This window comes from Drosophila virilis, chromosome 5 (genome assembly GCF_030788295.1).
Source record: "Drosophila virilis strain 15010-1051.87 chromosome 5, Dvir_AGI_RSII-ME, whole genome shotgun sequence".
In the NCBI taxonomy this organism is placed as follows: Eukaryota; Metazoa; Arthropoda; class Insecta; order Diptera; family Drosophilidae; genus Drosophila; species Drosophila virilis.
The window spans coordinates 6,638,204-6,656,431 of NC_091547.1; the positions used below are offsets into that span (position 1 = coordinate 6,638,204).

The following is an 18,228-nucleotide window of genomic DNA, read 5'->3' on the forward strand; positions in this document are numbered from 1 at the left end:
TGAACCCTTATCTATTGCTGCAAAAATTGAGTGCATTTTAAACTTGCCAACATGTTCGTTCTTCCATCTACTCAACCAGGCACTAACGAGGTCTGTTATAGTATACGTACTATATACTGGGCAGACCTTATGCTATAGAGAAAATATAAAAAAAAAGAGTTTAACCTTTGCTAGCCGGCAGCCGTTTAGCCAACCGCACATCAGTTTGAGGCCAGCTGCTGGCGCTTGCCAGAACTTGGCTTCTAACTTTTAGCGAGAGCTAAGTGCATTTTAATTTGTCTTTCATACTTAAGGGCGCTGCAACTCGACGCGGACCTGACTGTCGCTGCGGCAAATTACAGCAAATTAAATTTGAGGGGCCTGGAACAGGTGATTATATTCTGTACTTGCCGGAAAGCCGCAAACCAAGTGAGCGCTGCACTTCACTCTGTGGCCAAATGCAATCATGTTGAAGTCCATTATGGGGCGGCATAATTTAATATAAGACACTTTGCGATTGCACATCTCTGTTCATATTCACAAATTAATCGATCTTAATTGACAGCTGTCTCAGTTTTAATGCAATATAATTATTATTTCTTGACTTGGAAATTCAATTTGTAAATTTTGTTTACTTTGGCAACTCATAAGACGATTGCATTTTGTAATTGCGCCAATTACGAGCAGCTTGTTCAAAGAAAATGACCAACAGAGAAAGATTGGGAGAGAAAACAGAGAGAGAGAGAAAGAGGAGCGAAATAGTTGAGAATTACAAGTGCATAATTATGAATTCGTTATTGCTCATTAGCTCAATGGCCAGAGTGGAAGCCAGCCAAGAGGACAGCTCTCAATTAGACAGTGAGTACCAAAAATAGACGTACAGTGGAATACGCATGGACAAAAGATGCTGCCAAATTTAGTTTTTTAAATATATTATCTATAATAAACAAATTTTAGTTCTAATTTATAAAAATTAAATGAAATGCTAATCCCATTTTTGTACTGATTAAAACTCTCAGATTATTTGATTTATTTCAGGCTAAGCAAACATATTTGTATGTAAATTTCTAACATAACGAATAGAGAAAGCCACAAATTTGTCAAAATTTAAACTATTTTATGATGTGCTTCTTATTTGTTTTGTTGTCTGTTGTTGCCTTTTTTGTGGGTGTGGTCGGTAAATGTTATTGTATTATGCATTTTTCTTAAGTTTATTGTTAACGCATTTGACTTTAGTTGGCGTTGGCATTGCCATTTTCTCTTTCGTATTGTTTTCTTTTTTTTTTCTTTATTCTTTATTTTTTGTTGATGTTGTCCTGGCTGCCATTGTTCCATTTTGTTTGAAAAATGCCAAGAATACATAGCCGGAAACGGACATTTGCATATATTGCGGTTGTGCTTTCTGTTCGCTTGGAATTCCAGTGTGACTATGTATACCCTATGAGAAGTTCTGATGTGTATTTCATTATTTCTTTTTAAAGATAATAAAGTAACACATTCGCATAACAACCCTCAGAACTTGGGCCTAATTAATTGTTGTCTATATCGACTTATGATAAATCTGCATTGTATGGGGCAACATTTCTAACACAGTTATGCAAGAGTCAATCCACAAATCTTTACGCAGGGTACCTTTTAGTCAAGCTGTTTCTTGCCCTCTTATTTGTTGAAGCTTACTGTTGTAGTACCCGCATTTCCATAGCTTTGATTGTTGTTGCCTTCAGTGGATGCCCAATAGATTCTAGCCGGCAGATTTGTTGCTATGTTTGCCCAACTGGTCTGGTCAGGACTTCTCTGTTAGCATTTGCCGCCGCAGGCGCGTTGCTGGCAAAAACTATTTGAAATGTTGTCTTTCATTTCTTGTCAGCAGTTTTGGCGATAGCTTATCGCCAAAGTTGTTGAGCGTTTGTGGCAAGCGGACAGCAGATGCAGTTGCAGCTGTTCTGCATAAGCTGCAACAATATTTGGCTATCATCACCAATCCAGCAGAAAAATCAACTGGTTTTTGCTGGTGCTTCCAGTGACGAAAGCTGCGCAAAAAAACGGCCAAATGGCCAAATCGTCTAGATAGTTGCCGAGATAAGAAGGATTTCGGGCTTTAAGATGATCCCAGTTCAATGTCAATCGATTGGGCGAGTCTGCAATGCTCGTGCTTTCGGAAAAGGACACTATTTTGGTACCCAAAACGTAAACAAAACTAAACCGGAGGAACTCGAAAACTCATGCCTATATGAATTTATAAACGGGAAGCAGTACGAGGACTTTTCGGGTTTCCAACAAGAACTATTAACGTTGCCATATTTATAGCTTTCCTGATGTCCTTTGGCCAAGTAAATCAATTAAGTTTAAACTATTTGTCAAACGTTTTTTTAAGCTAACCCGCTGGGCATGTGCAGGTCCTATCCCAACAAGGCAAGCAACTGATAAGCGACTGATAACAGCGTTCACGAGAGGCGCGCTCTTCGTATTCGAACTAAGAGCGCAACTCTCCAAAATGAGCGAGATAGAGAGAGAGAGAGAGAGAGAGCGCGTCGAGCATTAAGCGAAGGCATAGCAGCTGCGACGCTGGCAGCGCAGGCAACGTTGATTCGCACAAGGCGCTAACTTGGCCAACGAAATGTGTGTTCGGGCGCAACACGAGCCAACGACGAGGACGTCGGCGGCGCTGCTGTAGCGTGGTCAGTGCTGTAGCTGCTACTGCGACTGCGACGCCTGCTGAGGCAGCGCGTTTTTGGGTGCGCTGGCGACGCTTGCTGCTGATAAACAGTTTTCGTTTATCATCAGTTTGTCGATGGCAACGCGCGCAACTGGACGTTCTTTCGCCTTCACCGAGACATTTTACGTGTGGCCCCCAAACAAGAATTTCACTTCATATATTCTGCATGTGTGTGCGTGTTAGACCGTGTGTGTGTGTGTGTGTTTTAGGGGCAAACTTTAAACGGTTTTATCAGTGCCGCAAGTGTTGAATGAGTCGCATTGTCAATTGTCCCGGCTACAAATTATTAATGCAAATCATAAAAATCAAAAATCGTATAGATACTTCTATATATTTGTGGCATGTACAGCGCGGCAGTTAATAAAGAGACAGCAAAACAGTCGGCAAAAAGTGAGTAGTAAATATAAATTAAGAAATAAATTCCTTACAAATATTTTCCAAATTAAAGAACAAGAAATATTTGGAAGCATAAAGCATTGGTTCAGAAAATAAATAAAAATTCGGACGAAAATAAATAATGACAAAAATAAAATGTAATTAAATGCATAGTACAGGAAATCTATATTGGCGAATAAAATTAGAGAAATAGAAACAATTAAAAATAAAGTTGAATAAAAAAAGTATTAAGAGGATTGTCCAAATAGTAGAATTTTTAGAATTTATGCACACTTAACTGAAATGGCATTTGGCTGCACAGAGAAATATCCGAAAATCGGCCAGCTCGTTAAGATTTCCCAGAAAATTGGTAATTGAAAAACAGTTCATGGAACTGGCAGCTATGAATTTCTAATTGCCAAAATGCCAGAAAAAAAAATTACAAGAAAAAGTTATCAAAGTAAAATGTATAGCGAAAATGTAGCTAAATAAAAGTACGCAAACGTATTTCATACAAATTCTTTTTTTTTTTTTTTGCTGAAACAAAACAAGCTCTAAAACGTATTTAGGGCATATAAAGGGCGGGATGGGGGAGCGGCTGGCGAGGCGCTGAAAAGTGCAAAGGTAGCACAAAAGCGCACAAGAGCCGAATGCGACTTGAGAAGTCGAAAATTATGTAAATGCAAAACATTTTTTATGCATGTAAACAATTTTTTGCGCCATTATGCGCCATCAAGTATGCAAAGATATGTTGCTCAGGCCCAGCAAAGCCGGCAGAGCCAGCAGACCGTGCTCCAGTCAGTCAGCCCGTCAGACACCTGACATGCCAGAAATCGTGTACAACGCGAGATTGTTCAGATTTATGCGCCGCGCTGTCAGCTACTGCCAGCTGCTGGCTGCTGGCTGCTGGCAAATCAGTTTTGTCATTTGCCTAAAAGTCAAAGTTACAGTCCCATTGCCAGTGAAAGTCAGAGGCAGAGTTAGCTCTAGAGTTGGAGCTGGTGCTGTAATCGCATTTGCTTGGGTTGTCACTTTAATTAAATTTAATATGCTACAGCCTTTCAGATACGTTGTCTTGCCTTCCATTTGGCAGTCAAGCGTGCAATATTTAACTTTCGAGTTTTGCATTCAATCCACGCACACAAAACTTGGCCTCTTGTCTACATGGCTACAACTTTGACAGAGCGACACACACACACACGCACACAAGCACAGGCATTTGGCATACACACACATGATGTGAAGGCTGACTTATCCATAGACAAAGTGCCACGTTTTTATTGTAATACGAAAATCCCTGGCATGCTTTTAGTAGACAAAATATGCGCCTTCTCGGCGCTAAATCGCCAACTGCCCCTCCAAGTCCGATATATACACTATGTATATATACGTATGTATATATCGCTCGCAGCTGGCGACATTTGTTACTTTTATTTACGCACAAGCCAACGAAATTGCGCTGGGCAAACGCTGGCAGCAAATAAGATTAACGCACGCTGCCGCTCGAGCTGAAAGTAGTGAGCGCCATAAAACTTATGCCAGCAGCCCAGATCGACCAGAGACACACACGCACACACACACACGTGCACAAGCCAGAACCGAAACTCAGAAACGCGTATCCCAAAGTCAGACATAGATGCACGGAGTTACGGTGCTGCCGGCGGTGCCGGAGGTGCTACTCATTCATCATCAAGTGGCGTCTCCTGTCAAGAGTTGTGCCCCCGCCCAAAACGTGCAACTTTCTCGCATATTATGCTGCTGCAAACAATGTTCTAAAAAACTTTCCACGCCATGTCATCTGCCCGAGCTGAGCATAATGCATGCTCGCCCTAACTCTCCAGCTCTCGCCCCTGGATGTTGCTTGAATATAATTTTGGGTTTAAACATTTTTATTGCCTACCTTTGGGCGCACGCCTAGGGCTTGTGGTTTATGACCTAGCCCTGGCCCCCATTGTAATAGTATGATTTTCTTCGTTGATTTAACTTATGTTCGGGTTGCCTTTTTATTTTTAACAACACGTCTTCTTACTGCTAGTACTGTAGAGAGACTGCCTTCCACTTCTTCTCTGCAGCCGCTTTTCTTTATCGATATTTACTTATCGTACTGTTATAATTAACATAGATAGTGACACTATAATACCCTGGCTAGGGTTACCAATGATGCTCTTATCCTATTACAACTCGGCCATCCTGACAAAGAGAGCTCCCGATCTCTGTCTTTTATATGTGTATCTATCTTTATAACTAATGCTTATTGCCTATTTTCGCATCCAATGCTTAAAGTTTTGGCTATTCCAGATACCAACGTACGGGTTGCGAGATAATTGAAAGCCTTCTACATCCTTTAACAAGTATCTATCATTTTTTAAAATCTTTTCTATACTATAAGGCCCTTTATATCTTGGTATTAACTTTTTTGAAACTCCTGGTGTGCTATCAAAATTTTTTACCATGACATAGTCACCTATTTTATATTCTACTGATACTTTCTTCTTTTTATTAATCCGCTCTTCATTTCTGATTTGAGCTTCTTTTTGATATATTTCTCCACTCTTTCTTATATTTTCTAAATTTCTTTTATCACACGTGTTCACCTGTGTAAACTCTTCTAATTTTTCTTTTAATTCATCAACAACTTTTCCTTTCTGTTGTAATCCGAATAACATTTCGCTTGGAAATTTCTTTATGCTTTTGTGTTGTGTGTTGTTTATTGCATATTCAACATTTTCTATAATAACATCCCAATGTAAACCATTTTCTGGCTCCGCCATTTTTGCCATCATCGGACCCAAGTCTCTATTCAACCTTTCCACCTGACCATTTGCTTGCGGACAACCCGTTGCTATTTTAATATGCGTTACTCCCTCATTTTTTAAAAATTCATCAAACTCTTTTGCAGTAAAACAACTCCCTCTGTCCGATACAATGAACTTAGGTCTACTATACGCTCTGAAATAATCTTTTAATGCCTTAATCGCTTCTTTCGTACTTGTTGTCTTTGCTGTATATAGTCTAACAAATTTTGAAAATCCGTCAACCACCGCCAATATATATTTATTAGCCCTTCCTGCATTAATTGGTCCATAATGGTCTATATGGATCATCTCCCACGGTTTGTTTCCTTTCGGTATGCTATGTAATAGTCCTTCACTCTTACCCGTCTTGGGGGCGAAGGCAATGCATTTTAAACAATTCCCTATATGCTTTATTGCTTTTTCCTTAATATATGGGAACCAGTAACTCTTTCCAATGGCATCGATCATCTTATCTCTCCCAGCATGTCCCAACTCATCATGATATTTGTAAAGTACATGTTCTTCCATATCCTTTGGTACATAAAAAACTAATCTGCCATCATTTGTTTTTCTGTAAATGACCCCATTTCTCATTTCGAATAGCTTGTGCTCTTCTTTTTCTAACATCTTTCTAATATCTACCAGTTTGTCATCTTTGCTTTGGCAAATAACTAAATTGTCCTCAAAACTATTGGATTCAATAACTAAAATGTCCTCATAACATCTGCTTAACGCATCCACATGTTGCATTTGCTTGCCCGATCTATGCACTAACTCAAAATCGTAATTTTGTAGTTCTAACGCCCATCTAGCAATTCTCGGATTTAAATCTATTTTGTTAAGCGTTAAAGTTAAAGAGTTGCAATCTGTCATTATTTTAAATCGTTTTCCCTGCAGATATATACGAAATCTGCGTAATGCGTAAATGATGGCTAGCGTTTCTAACTCAAAACTATGATATTTAGACTCTACTTCGGTTGTTCTTTTAGAAAAATAAAAAATCGGGTGTAATTTCCTATCTTCTTTTTTTTGAAATAAAACAGCCCCAAATCCCACTGCGCTGGCATCACAATGTAGTTCTATTTCTTCTTTGTAATTATATATTGATAGTACTGGCGCCTCTAACAATTTATCTTTTAACATATTAAAACACTTAAACTCCTCTTCTCCAAACTTGAATTTCTTATCTTTTTTCAATAAATCATATAAGGGTTTAGCTAATATAGAAAAGTTTAAAATGAACCTCCTGAAGTAGGAGCATAACCCTAGGAAACTTTGTACTCCCTGAATTTTGTTTGGTATTGGAAAGGATTTAACCGCTTCTAACCCTTTTTCATCAGCCCTAACGCCTTTACTATCCACCACAAATCCTAAATATTTAACGCTGCTTTTAAAAAATTCACACTTATCTAATTTCAACTCTAATTTGTTTTGCACCAGTCTTATAAACACTTCCTTTAAGGTCTCCATGTGTTCCTTTATGTTTGTACTTGCTATCATAATATCATCCATGTAAACAATTACCTTATTATCTTTTATCATATCACAAAATATGTTATTAACAAATCTTTGAAATACATGTGGCGCAGTTTTTAAACCCATGGGCATCCTAAGAAATTCATATTGTCCTAAAGGGGTAACAAATGAAGTGTATTTAATAGATTGCTCATTAACAAAAACATGAAAATACCCGTTTTTTAGATCCAACTTTGAAAATACTGTTTTTCCGCATAGTCTGTCTAATAAATCGTCGATCAATGGTAGCGGGTAGTTGTCTCTACATATAATTTTGTTCAGTCTTCTAAAATCAATACATAACCTCATGTCTCCAGTTTTTTTCTTCACTAGTACTATAGGTGATGCATACTCTGAACAACTTGGCCTAATGATTCCATCTTTTAAATAGTCGTCTAATAATTCTTGCAACTTTTCTTTTTCCATATAAGATAACCGCCTAGGTGTACAATTAAATACTTTGTCGTTTTCTAATCTTATGCTTAACTCATGTCTTAATTTTGGCTGATTTGGCCTTTTCGCTTTTACATAAGTATTTTCAAATAAATTTTCAAATTCACACTTTGTGCTGTAATCAATATCTTCACTTAAAATATATATATTTTCTCTTTTGTTAGAATCTTCCCAACTTATTGTTAAGATATCCTTCTCAAAATTCTCTTCTAACACTCCCATGATTTCGCTATTCACTGGCGCTTCATTAACATGATTATTAATTTTAACTGCACTGTTTCCTATATCTTCTATAATCACTTTTTCAATCCCGGTTTGATTATAGATAATTTCATCACTAACAACTTCTTCACTATCAGGTTCGAGCTTAAGCTCTCCATAACTAACTATCTCATCACTAACAGTTTCGATCCCAATCACTTCATTTCTAACTATTTCACCACTAATTATTTTATTTCTAACTATCTCATCACTACCAACTTTATCACCAAGCGTTTCCGGACTAACAATTTTCTCACTAACTAATTCATCACTACCAGTTTCATTACTGACTATTTCCTTATTAACGATTTTATCATTTAACAATATAGTTTCATTTTGCTCGTGTTTGATATCTTCATCGTCCACTTTTTTTTGTTTTTCTTTGTAGCTTGTAGCTATGATATCATTTTTACCATTATTCTGGTGATCAACTTTATGCCCGTTCACAATTTTTAATGTTCTTAAATCAATATTTAAACCAAAAGAATCCATAAAATCTCTACCAAGCACAGCGTCATACCTCATAGACTCATTTGCCACAATTATAACATTAAAATAAACATTTATTAACTTTTTCTTCATAAAACATAAAATTTTTCCAAAATTTTTCAATTTACTTTCATTTAAACCTACATACGAATTTGCATCTGGCATACGCTTTACTTTTAATGGCACAAACTTTTCCTTTAAAAATGAAATAGGGCTGCCAGAGTCTATAAGGCATTCTGCAATTATTGATTTGTTAAATGAGTTACTAAAATGAATTCTTAAGTATCTTACATATTTGTTTTCCATATCATACTTTTTATTTGGACATCCTGCTATTAAATGATCCTTTGAGCCGCACGCATAGCAAGATCCTGCCTCCCGTTTGGGCTTTAAACAATCTTTGGCCCAATGGCCCTTAACATTGCAATTGTAGCAACGTTGTTGTTTGTCCGCCTGTGCTTCCTGTGCAGTTTGTTTCACTACATGGTTTCGTACCCGTTTAATTGGCAACTTTATAGCTGCAAACGCACGTAAAATTTGAGCCGGATTGGTAAAGCAATGCATACTAGCTTGAGTGCGCAAGTTTTCGCAAGGTATGCCTCGAATAATACCCTCCATTAACTCCTCTACATCAATGTTGATGTCCTGTGCCAATATGCTTTTTTCGCTAAAATATGTGGCGAACACCTCATCTGGTTTCCAAACCCGATCCTCGAACTTCTGTCGTAGTTCCGACTTCGAAAATCCTCCCCCGAAGGCCAAAACCAATTGATTTAGCATCTCGTCAATCGGAGCAATGATGCGCATAGGGTCTGCATGCAACCACTTCAAAGCACCGCCTTTCAATTTGCTTATACAAAGCAAGTGCTGTTGCATATCATTTAGTCTGTAGATCTTGGCCACATTGAAGAATTGCATTACCCATTTACGCACCTCACTTTCTCCAGTAAATTCTAATAAAATTTCCTTGGCTAACATCATCGCTCCAGTTTGGATGCAATTATTTAAGTTGCCTCCGACAGCGTTGCCACTTTCGTCGATCCTTCCAGCTGCCCCAGCGTTGCCCGCTGCACCAGCGTGATCAGCTGCACCAGCGTTGCCATCCGTTCCAGTGTAATCAGCTGCACCAGCGTTGCCATCCGTCGACCGTGGTCTTTCTTCAGTGTGACCATCCTCTAGCTGCAATAAATCGCCGACTTCACTTTCTTGCTCTCCCCCGTCGCTCCCGCCGATGTGCGAGTTGCGGTTCACCGTTACTTGAAATTCTTCTAGGAATTTTCGAGACGCTTCAATTTCGAGACGCATCAATTTCAGCATCTCGGCGCCATTTGCTATTTCGTCACGCTGTTGTTGCATTATGTTTTGCAACTCATTTTGAGCCTCAATTGTCTGTTCCTTGTTACGTTGAACTTCAAGTTCCTTTGCAGCATCGTCTCGGATATCCACTGGTACCTTATTTAATCTCGCCATCAGCTCAGTTTTGGTACCCTCTGTTGGCAAATTTAGTAATGCCAACCAACTTTTCAATGTCGCTATTGACACGTCATTTATATTTATATTTTCCATTTTGTTGTGTTTTTTTTTTTTTTTTTTTCTGAGTCAATCCCACTTCTGATATTGTAATAGTATGATTTTCTTCGTTGATTTAACTTATGTTCGGGTTGCCTTTTTATTTTTAACAACACGTCTTCTTACTGCTAGTACTGTAGAGAGACTGCCTTCCACTTCTTCTCTGCAGCCGCTTTTCTTTATCGATATTTACTTATCGTACTGTTATAATTAACATAGATAGTGACACTATAATACCCTGGCTAGGGTTACCAATGATGCTCTTATCCTATTACACCATGTCAGCTGCGTTTTATGTGCAGCCGCTCGTTAAGCCATTGCAGTTCACCGACGTGTTGTGGCATTATTCTAAAATTCACACAATTAACGCGCACACGCCGACAACAGAGCGTATACGCAATATCACGCATACGCAGCGTGGGTATAAAATGCAAGAATTTAAGTTGTGTAGCATTTTTAAGGAACATTTCTTTTTGCTTAAGTAAAAGTTATTAAATTGTGCTCCGTGTATTTCAATTACGCGCTTATTTTATGCTTTAATCAACTTGATGAATGTGGAGACGCTGATGAGGCACAGTCTGTTGGGCAAATATGTGCTATGTGAAATTTGGGGCTTTTTGCCGAGACGCGCTGTGAAATTTGTGTCTTTGAAAATGCATGGCGAGTAATATCAAATTAAAGCATTCGCGTGGCTCAAACTTTTAAGCAGCTTAAATATTAATTAATTTGTGTGAAGCAAAAAGTTTCACAGCCGCCGAGTTTGAATTCCAAATTTAAAGCTATCGCAAAAAATATTGCGCAAAAAAAAAATAATATCAACTAGCTGCCAAGCCTAGTCTCGACTCGACTCCATTAACATTTCATTTAAATGCGAGCTACTTTAATGTGGCAGCAGCCAGCAAATAAATTACAATGAAATTTCCGAAAAGGAAAACGAAAACGAAAACTCGGCGGCCGCCGCAGTTAACTTGTATATTTGCCTTTTAAAGAAATTATTAAATATTGTATTATATAATAAAAGCAAGAGGGAGCAGACCATTAACCTGCACAGCCAGTAGCCGAAAATGTTTAGTCGTAAACATATTAAAAGCTACTTTGCATAAACTTGGCCCACGCACCCCGTCCAAGTCGCATCAAACAGTCCAACCTCTGTATCAAGGACAAATGCCCATTTGCGATTTATTGAAAAAGGGAAAAATGTTAAGAATAAAATTAAAATGAAAACCGAAGGCAGGGCAAACAGCAAAAAACCATAAAATAAATGCGACGGGTGACGACGAGTGACGGGCAGCTGATATGGCGCCTCCTCTGCACCCACATCCCATGCCGAGGGACTGTGAATGGCCGCCGCGTGGCAGTCTTTATTAGGCAGGCCAAGCCGACTGGTTAAAAGGCTTCATTAAAAACACATTTCGTGCATAAACGTTGACGCCGCCGTCGACTTCATTCGAGTGCAGCAAAATATAAAAAATGCGAGAACGCAAAAAAAAAGAAAAAAAACATACAGAAAAAGCAAAAAAAAAAAGAAAAAAGAAAAGCAGCTGAAACAAGCAGGAAAATAGGCAGCAAGCAGCGCAATAAAAACCAACTGTGATATTATTTGCATTTGAAAAGCGCCTGTCAGCGCAGGATATAGCTAAGCGGTGCGAGCGGGATAGCATATTAGGCTCTATCTCTTTTCAGGCAACGAACTGGGCCATGCTTGCGATGAGTGCGTGAGCAGCAGACGGTAGTCACGATTTTGTAAAAACAACATTGTTTAAAACAATAATCGCAGGTTAAGCTCAAGAAAAAAAACAAATGAATTCGATAGCTTCAAACAGGATTTGGCCTAAAATTTGAATGAGAGAAATACTTTTTATTGCCCTTTTTTAGTCTATTAAAAATTATTAAAATGTAAAACTTGTGCTGCTTTTATCTTTACCTATTCCACGCATTTCGTTTTTAATTTTATATTTTAATTATTTAATTTTTATATAAACTATTCTTTTATTTGTAAATCCAAAATATGTGTGCTCTAGTTGGATATTACAGCAAAATGTTAAGGTTCTGTTGCTTTGCTGTTAGTGTCCCAAGCTGTCGCTAACAAATGTTATTTGTCGTTTATATACTGTTATCGTTACATATAAATGTAAATGACAATACTGGTAAACCAGGGCTAGTTAGCTAAATAAGCTAGATAAATCATACTCATAACAAAGCTCCAGAGCTGCAGCAAAATCTTCTAATATAGCTTAAGAAAGTTGTTGAGCATAATTCTTATATATTTTTAAAAATACAAACATAATTTTAAAAACAAGTTTTCATGCGACCTATATTAATAAGCTTAGACCCCTAGAAATTTCGTTGAAATAACTTGCTAAGCATTAGAAAATAAAATTCAATTTGGCCTGAAGATTACTTTTAATTCAAAATCATTTTCTATGCGCTTCAATTTATCTAAAATGCAAGTTGATCAAATGAGCTCAGAGCTCATAAAAGCTGTTACTTTAAAGCTTGCGCCTTATATTTATTTGTTTACGTAATTTTCACAAGAGTCGTTTGAAATGTCCTTTAACCTATGACACAGGGATTTCGATATAAGCACGTTTTGTCTATAATCTCATCACCAGTGCACACACACATACACACACAAACACACACACACACATACAGCAGCCTGCGTCTGTGTGTTGGTTGTAGCTTAGTTTATCAAAGCTTTTGCCTTATTTATATTTTTGGCTGGTGCTTGTGCCGGCAGCTGGCCCGCAAAGCGCGGCTAAGAAAAATATTTACAATGCAGTCGAGCGATAAAATGAAACGGACACGCCCCTGACCAGTGGACACTGTCAATAGAGGCATTTGAGATGAGGCTGCGCATATACACAGCTACAACATGCCACACTCCTGAGTTAAGAGCACAACACTGTGCGTCTGTGTGTGCTTCTGTGTGTGCTTCTGTGTGTGTGTGTGTGTGTGTGTTGGCAGTTAGAACATAATCAAGTTTCAATTTCAAAAACAATTCGGCGCAAAACATTTCCAGTTGCTGTGGCACAAAGAGTGCTCGGAATTTTAAGCATTATGCGACAAGATCTAAAGCATAGGAGAACAAAGTGGGTAAAGGGACGGTGGACGGGGTGGTAGGGGTGACGACCTACACGTATGTGACGACGTCGTCAATGTTGTCATGCGAGTTGTAGTCGTAGTCGTGGCGAGGGGCAAAAATTAAATGAAAACGAAAACGAGCTGGCAACACTGAAGAAACAGAAAAAGAAGAAAAAAACCATTCGTGAAATGTACACAAAAGGCAGCCCAGGCCGCTGCATTTGACAGCAGCAGGCGGCAGCAGGATCGGCGGCAGCCAGGAGGCACACATCAAAGCGCCGGCTACACGCATCGATGGCATAGCTGCCGCTGCCGTTGCCGTTGCCGTTGCTGCTGTCGTTGTTGCCCCTGTTTCTGGTAGTTCATTATGGCCACTAGAACAGTTTAATGTCGTTTAAAGAGTCGCTGCCACAAAGCAGCGCGAAACAAAGCCACAGAATGTGGACAGCAATAGCTGACGTGGAGGTTACAGAATAGAAGGGGGGCCGTGGGGGTGCTGCAGCGTAAGGGTTCCCATGTTACACTTCCAGCTGCGGACAATGGCCGTGCCACATTGTGTGACTGTGTGTGGCTTTTTCTGTTTTGTGTGTGTATTATAAGCAATTTTCCATTTTCCACATTATTTTTTTTCGTTTTTTGCCTTTTTTTTTTTTGCTTTTCAAGTTTTCGCTTTGCGCTTTGTTACACGCTGACAGGCGACTATGAAAGCGAAACGTAATGAAAATGGCAACAAACAAAATAATTGAAATTTGGTTTAGCACAGCAACAACAACAACAACAACAACAAGAACACTAGCAACAGTAACAGCCATGAAAAAATTGGCCAAATGAGAACGAAAATTTGAGGCGAATGATGCCAGCAAACGCCAGAACAAAAGCAGCTGGCGACAACACAGAGAAGAGATGAGAATTTAAGCCAAGTCGGGAAAGCAAATGAAAAACAACGAGAAAATACGAAAAATAAATGAAAAATAAAATCGAAAACAAAAAAGGAAAAGCTGCTCAAGCAGTACGCAAACCGAGACGACAATGTGGCCTTATTTTGTGCAGATTTGTCTGTTGATTTTCCTCGCATTTTTCTCTGTTTTTTTTTGGCTTGAAAAGTCCTCGGCCATTGCAAATTAAATTTTCCAATTCGCAACGCCCATTCTTAATGTCGCAGTCGGCTTTACCTTGACTTGCCTCAAGTCACCGACGGATAAGACCCACCGCATCGGCTGACATATTCAATTTTCTAATTTTGTGTAATATTACAGTAAAACCGCACACTCAACAGAGAGACAGCGAGATATAGGAAGGGGAGAGAGCGAGGGGAAGAGAGACACACACTTGCAAACAAGTCAAGTCTCGTCTAGACCGAAGTTACACATTCCCTTACAGTTGAGTTTTCGGTATTTAAAATATTGTTCACAAATCAATTTCCTCTCAGCCAAAAGTTTTCCCAAACACGGCAAAGTTGCAGTTTTCACAATTATTTATGCATTTGTGTTGCGATAAAAGTCAAAGTTTGCTGCAGAATGTCCATATTGCTGGCACATAGAACTTAAATACACTATTTTAGTTATTTATGCCCAACTTGGTGGCAAAGTTATAATGCCACAGGACTACAGTGACAGCAACAGGAGCAGCAGCAAATAGCGAAATAAATTCGTTTGTTTTGCGTTCAATTTATAAAAATTTCAAACAGCAGGTTAAACTATTTATAAAGTGGGGAATACAAATATTCCAGCAGTTCAATGTATTAAAAAACAATCTCTCTTGCCAATACAATATATAAATAGGTATTTCACTTGCTAGCTAAGTTAGCGTTGATCTAAAAGTGGCATTAAAAAAAGTATTCAATTAAAAAAAAAAATGTTTCTTAAGCATATCTGATAAGCTAAAATACATTTGCTTAGCAAAGATGTCAATTTGTTATGATAATTGTCATACATGAATAAATTACATTCCTCTAAAGTAGTAATACCTTTTTTTTTCGGGGAATACTTTTAAATATGTTAAATATGTTTTAATAATAAAAATACTTTTTATTATAAAAGCAATCTAAATCAATGATTATCATAATCATCATTATAATGAAAATAATAATAATAATAAGAATAACGATAATGATAACAATATTAATATAAAATCTATAATAATAATAACCGATCAACATCAAAATCCTTGACTAAATGCAAATACCCACAAAGTATGAATGTCTTCTCTACCTCCCCAACCCCCCTCCACCGTCACCACCGCCATCCATCGTAAAAAACCAAGTAAAAACATGCCAATTGAAGCTCGGCTAACGGGTATACAAAATGGATCTGCTGCGATTTAGAGCTTGGGCAGCAATACGTAGCCGCAATTTCCATTTCGATTTTCGTATGTTTTTTTCTTGCGTTGTTCGCATTTTGTTTTGTCTCATGCATAATTTAAAAATCTGTTGCCTGCTTTCGGGCGCACGTGAGCGGCTTTTTAGCTGTATGTGTGTGTGTGTTTGTGTTTGTGTCGGAATGTGCGGTTGGGTGTGTGTGCTGCATATAGATGTAATTATATGTAATTGATTTGCTTAATTGCACAATTACTATGGCCAAAAAGCTGTACCTGCATTACAAATCCCCTAATTGTAGCCGGGGGTAATTACTTGTATCAATTGCGTCACACACTCTCACACACTCTCACACACACACACACACACACACGGGCACACCCACATGTGTACATGAGCATAGCAATAATATCAACTAGCGCAACTTGTCGTTGCTTGTCGCTTGCGTTTGATGATGGCACGCGCAAGCTTGGCAGCGGGTTGGGCGTAGGAGATTGGCTTTGGACTGACAGCGCACCGTGTGCTGCACAACATGCAGGTCACATGGCGTGTGCTTGTGTGCCCAGCATTTTTCATCATCAATTTTTGCGTTAAAGCCAAGCAGCGTGCTGCAAAAGTTGCCAACCTAACGAGATGTGTACATCAAGTAGGCGTATATCTAAAAAAAAAAAAAATAGAAGCAATTGATACCCAACTCTTTAAGGGCAAAGCCGCAAGAGTTTAAATTTAAGACTTTAAGTTTGGCCAAACTAAGTGGAAACTAAGCAACAGCTGGAAATGCTGCACAAACTATGGGAAGTGACATGCAACATAACAACTTTAGATTGAAACTTAATATCTTAAGCTGAGCAATAAAGTATTCAGCATTCAACAGCTGAAATTAAAAATCATATGCATCTCTTGGAAGCATCCAAATAATCCAGCACAAGACTTTGCAGCACCTTTCACATGACACATAAATAAATAAATCTAAAAGTACACCTCGGACTTAACCCTTACTGTCAGATATATCACAAGTTCCAACCAGGAGAAAATATGACAAGCAAAGTGCACACGTTGCCGGCATATCAAAAATGCAAAAAGTGTTTAAGTTCTTGTGTTTTTTGCTGCCTTTTTTTGTTCGTATTTTTTTTGCTGCTTCCTTTTGGTTAATTTGGCAAAAGTCTCAAGCGCGCTTGATGACCTTGAGTCTGGCCGCCATGTGCCACGCCCACAAAACTGTGTGCTGATGTGCCATCAAGCGCAGACTTTTTAATGAAAACGTGTTTCTTTTACCAAAGCAGCGCTCGTAAATTGCAGTTTACCCTCAGACATCAGGTGACACATGTACGGGCATTATATGACATATATATATGTATACATTTGTGTGACATAAGTATGTAAAATTTTAATGGGCCCCAACAGGCACTTACACTCTCAAGAGCAATGAAATTAACAAAGCGACACAACTAGTTAATGCCATTTTGGAGCAGAGCAATATTCAGCATGTTCTATACAACTATCTGAACTCAGTTATTCCTAATGCATTATGCATGAAATTTGATTTGAAAGCACATTGTATATAGCTGAAGAAACTTGGCCATGATTCATAGAAAAATCATGCATATAAGTGACTTAGCAAACCAATTGAACTCAAGAATTCTTGAAGTTATCATCGTAAAATTTGATATTTGTGCAATACCAAACTTTACAAAATTATGTGTATTGCACAGAACAAGTATATTATTCAAATACATGGAGATTCCCATTACAACTCGTGAGAGCTAGAACAAATAAACTAACGGTAATTTATATAGCAACAGCATCCTCTAAAAAATTTTTACCTTCTACAACAATTTTATATTTTGTGCGAGTTGTCGCACAAGTTGCGCATATTTTATGGATGAAAGTTTATGGTTTTTGTGCGCTGCCAGCAGAACGGCTGATAAACGCACCCAAACGGAAGCTACCACAAAAAAAAAAACCCTCCAAGCCGAAACAAATTCAGAATTTATTGCACTAAACAAGTGAGTGGGGGGGAGGCAGTGTGGCCAGGTAAACTTTTGATTTCAATGTCGGGCTGACAGCTCTGGCAGCGGGACAAAAGTTGGCAAAGTTCGTTTGGTTTTAATTGCGCTGGGTAAGACATTTGAGTTAATTATGCGTCGATTTGGTACTGGCAAGTAAACAAATTAATTAAAGAGCAAACATGTTGATAATGATGCTAAACACACACAGCAGTAGCACACACACACACACACACACACGCACAGCAGCTGCCAAGTGTAAAAGGCGACTCGCCTTTTGTTTTATATTTGTGTTGTTGCTGCTGCTGCTGCTCCTGCTGCTGTTGTTGTTGTTGCTGCTGGCACGCATTAATGTTAATTATTAAGCAAGTGACAATTTGAGTGATTTCACTTGGGCCACGCCAAACGCTCATCTAATGTCAACAAACAACATGCGACAAGAAAAACAATCAAGGCGACATTTGATGACCCACCCTAAAAAAAAAGCCCACGCCCGCGCCCGCGCCCGAGCCCACGAAGAACGGCACAGTCCGCCAAACTGAGCAACAGTGTTTGGCTTTATAGTAAGAGAGAGATAAAGAGAGAGATAGAAAATGCTTCCGCTTCCTTCCCATCTGTCTTTCTCTCTCTCCATCTCTCTCTCCGTGTCTCACTATTCTGGTCGTGCTGTCA

At 38.6% G+C, this 18,228-nt stretch overlaps 2 protein-coding genes across 4 annotated transcripts in view; one reads left to right on the forward strand and one right to left on the reverse strand.

Moving 5' to 3' along the window:
- The first annotated feature begins 2,777 nt into the window (after positions 1 to 2,777).
- 5-HT1A (5-hydroxytryptamine (serotonin) receptor 1A) overlaps positions 2,778 to 18,228 on the forward strand; it is a 72,093-nt gene continuing 56,642 nt past the window's right edge. Inside the window, exon 1 of the mRNA XM_002050891.4 lies at positions 2,778 to 3,085. The gene's annotated coding sequence lies outside the window, so the exon portion shown is untranslated. The remainder of the gene's footprint in view (positions 3,086 to 18,228) is intronic.
- Positions 5,036 to 10,430, reverse strand: LOC138911377 (uncharacterized). Of its 3 annotated transcripts, XM_070210072.1 has the most exons (3): positions 9,517 to 10,430; positions 8,897 to 9,450; positions 5,036 to 8,819 (listed from the first exon to the last, which is right to left on the reverse strand). In XM_070210072.1, exons 1-3 carry the CDS (start codon positions 10,147 to 10,149, stop codon positions 8,714 to 8,716), a joined length of 1,293 nt encoding a protein of 430 aa, XP_070066173.1. In that variant the 5' UTR covers positions 10,150 to 10,430; the 3' UTR covers positions 5,036 to 8,713. The 3 variants fall into 3 exon arrangements, with proteins under 3 accessions (XP_070066173.1, XP_070066171.1, XP_070066174.1); XM_070210070.1 differs by having other exon boundaries at positions 8,897 to 10,430; XM_070210073.1 differs by having other exon boundaries at positions 8,875 to 10,430.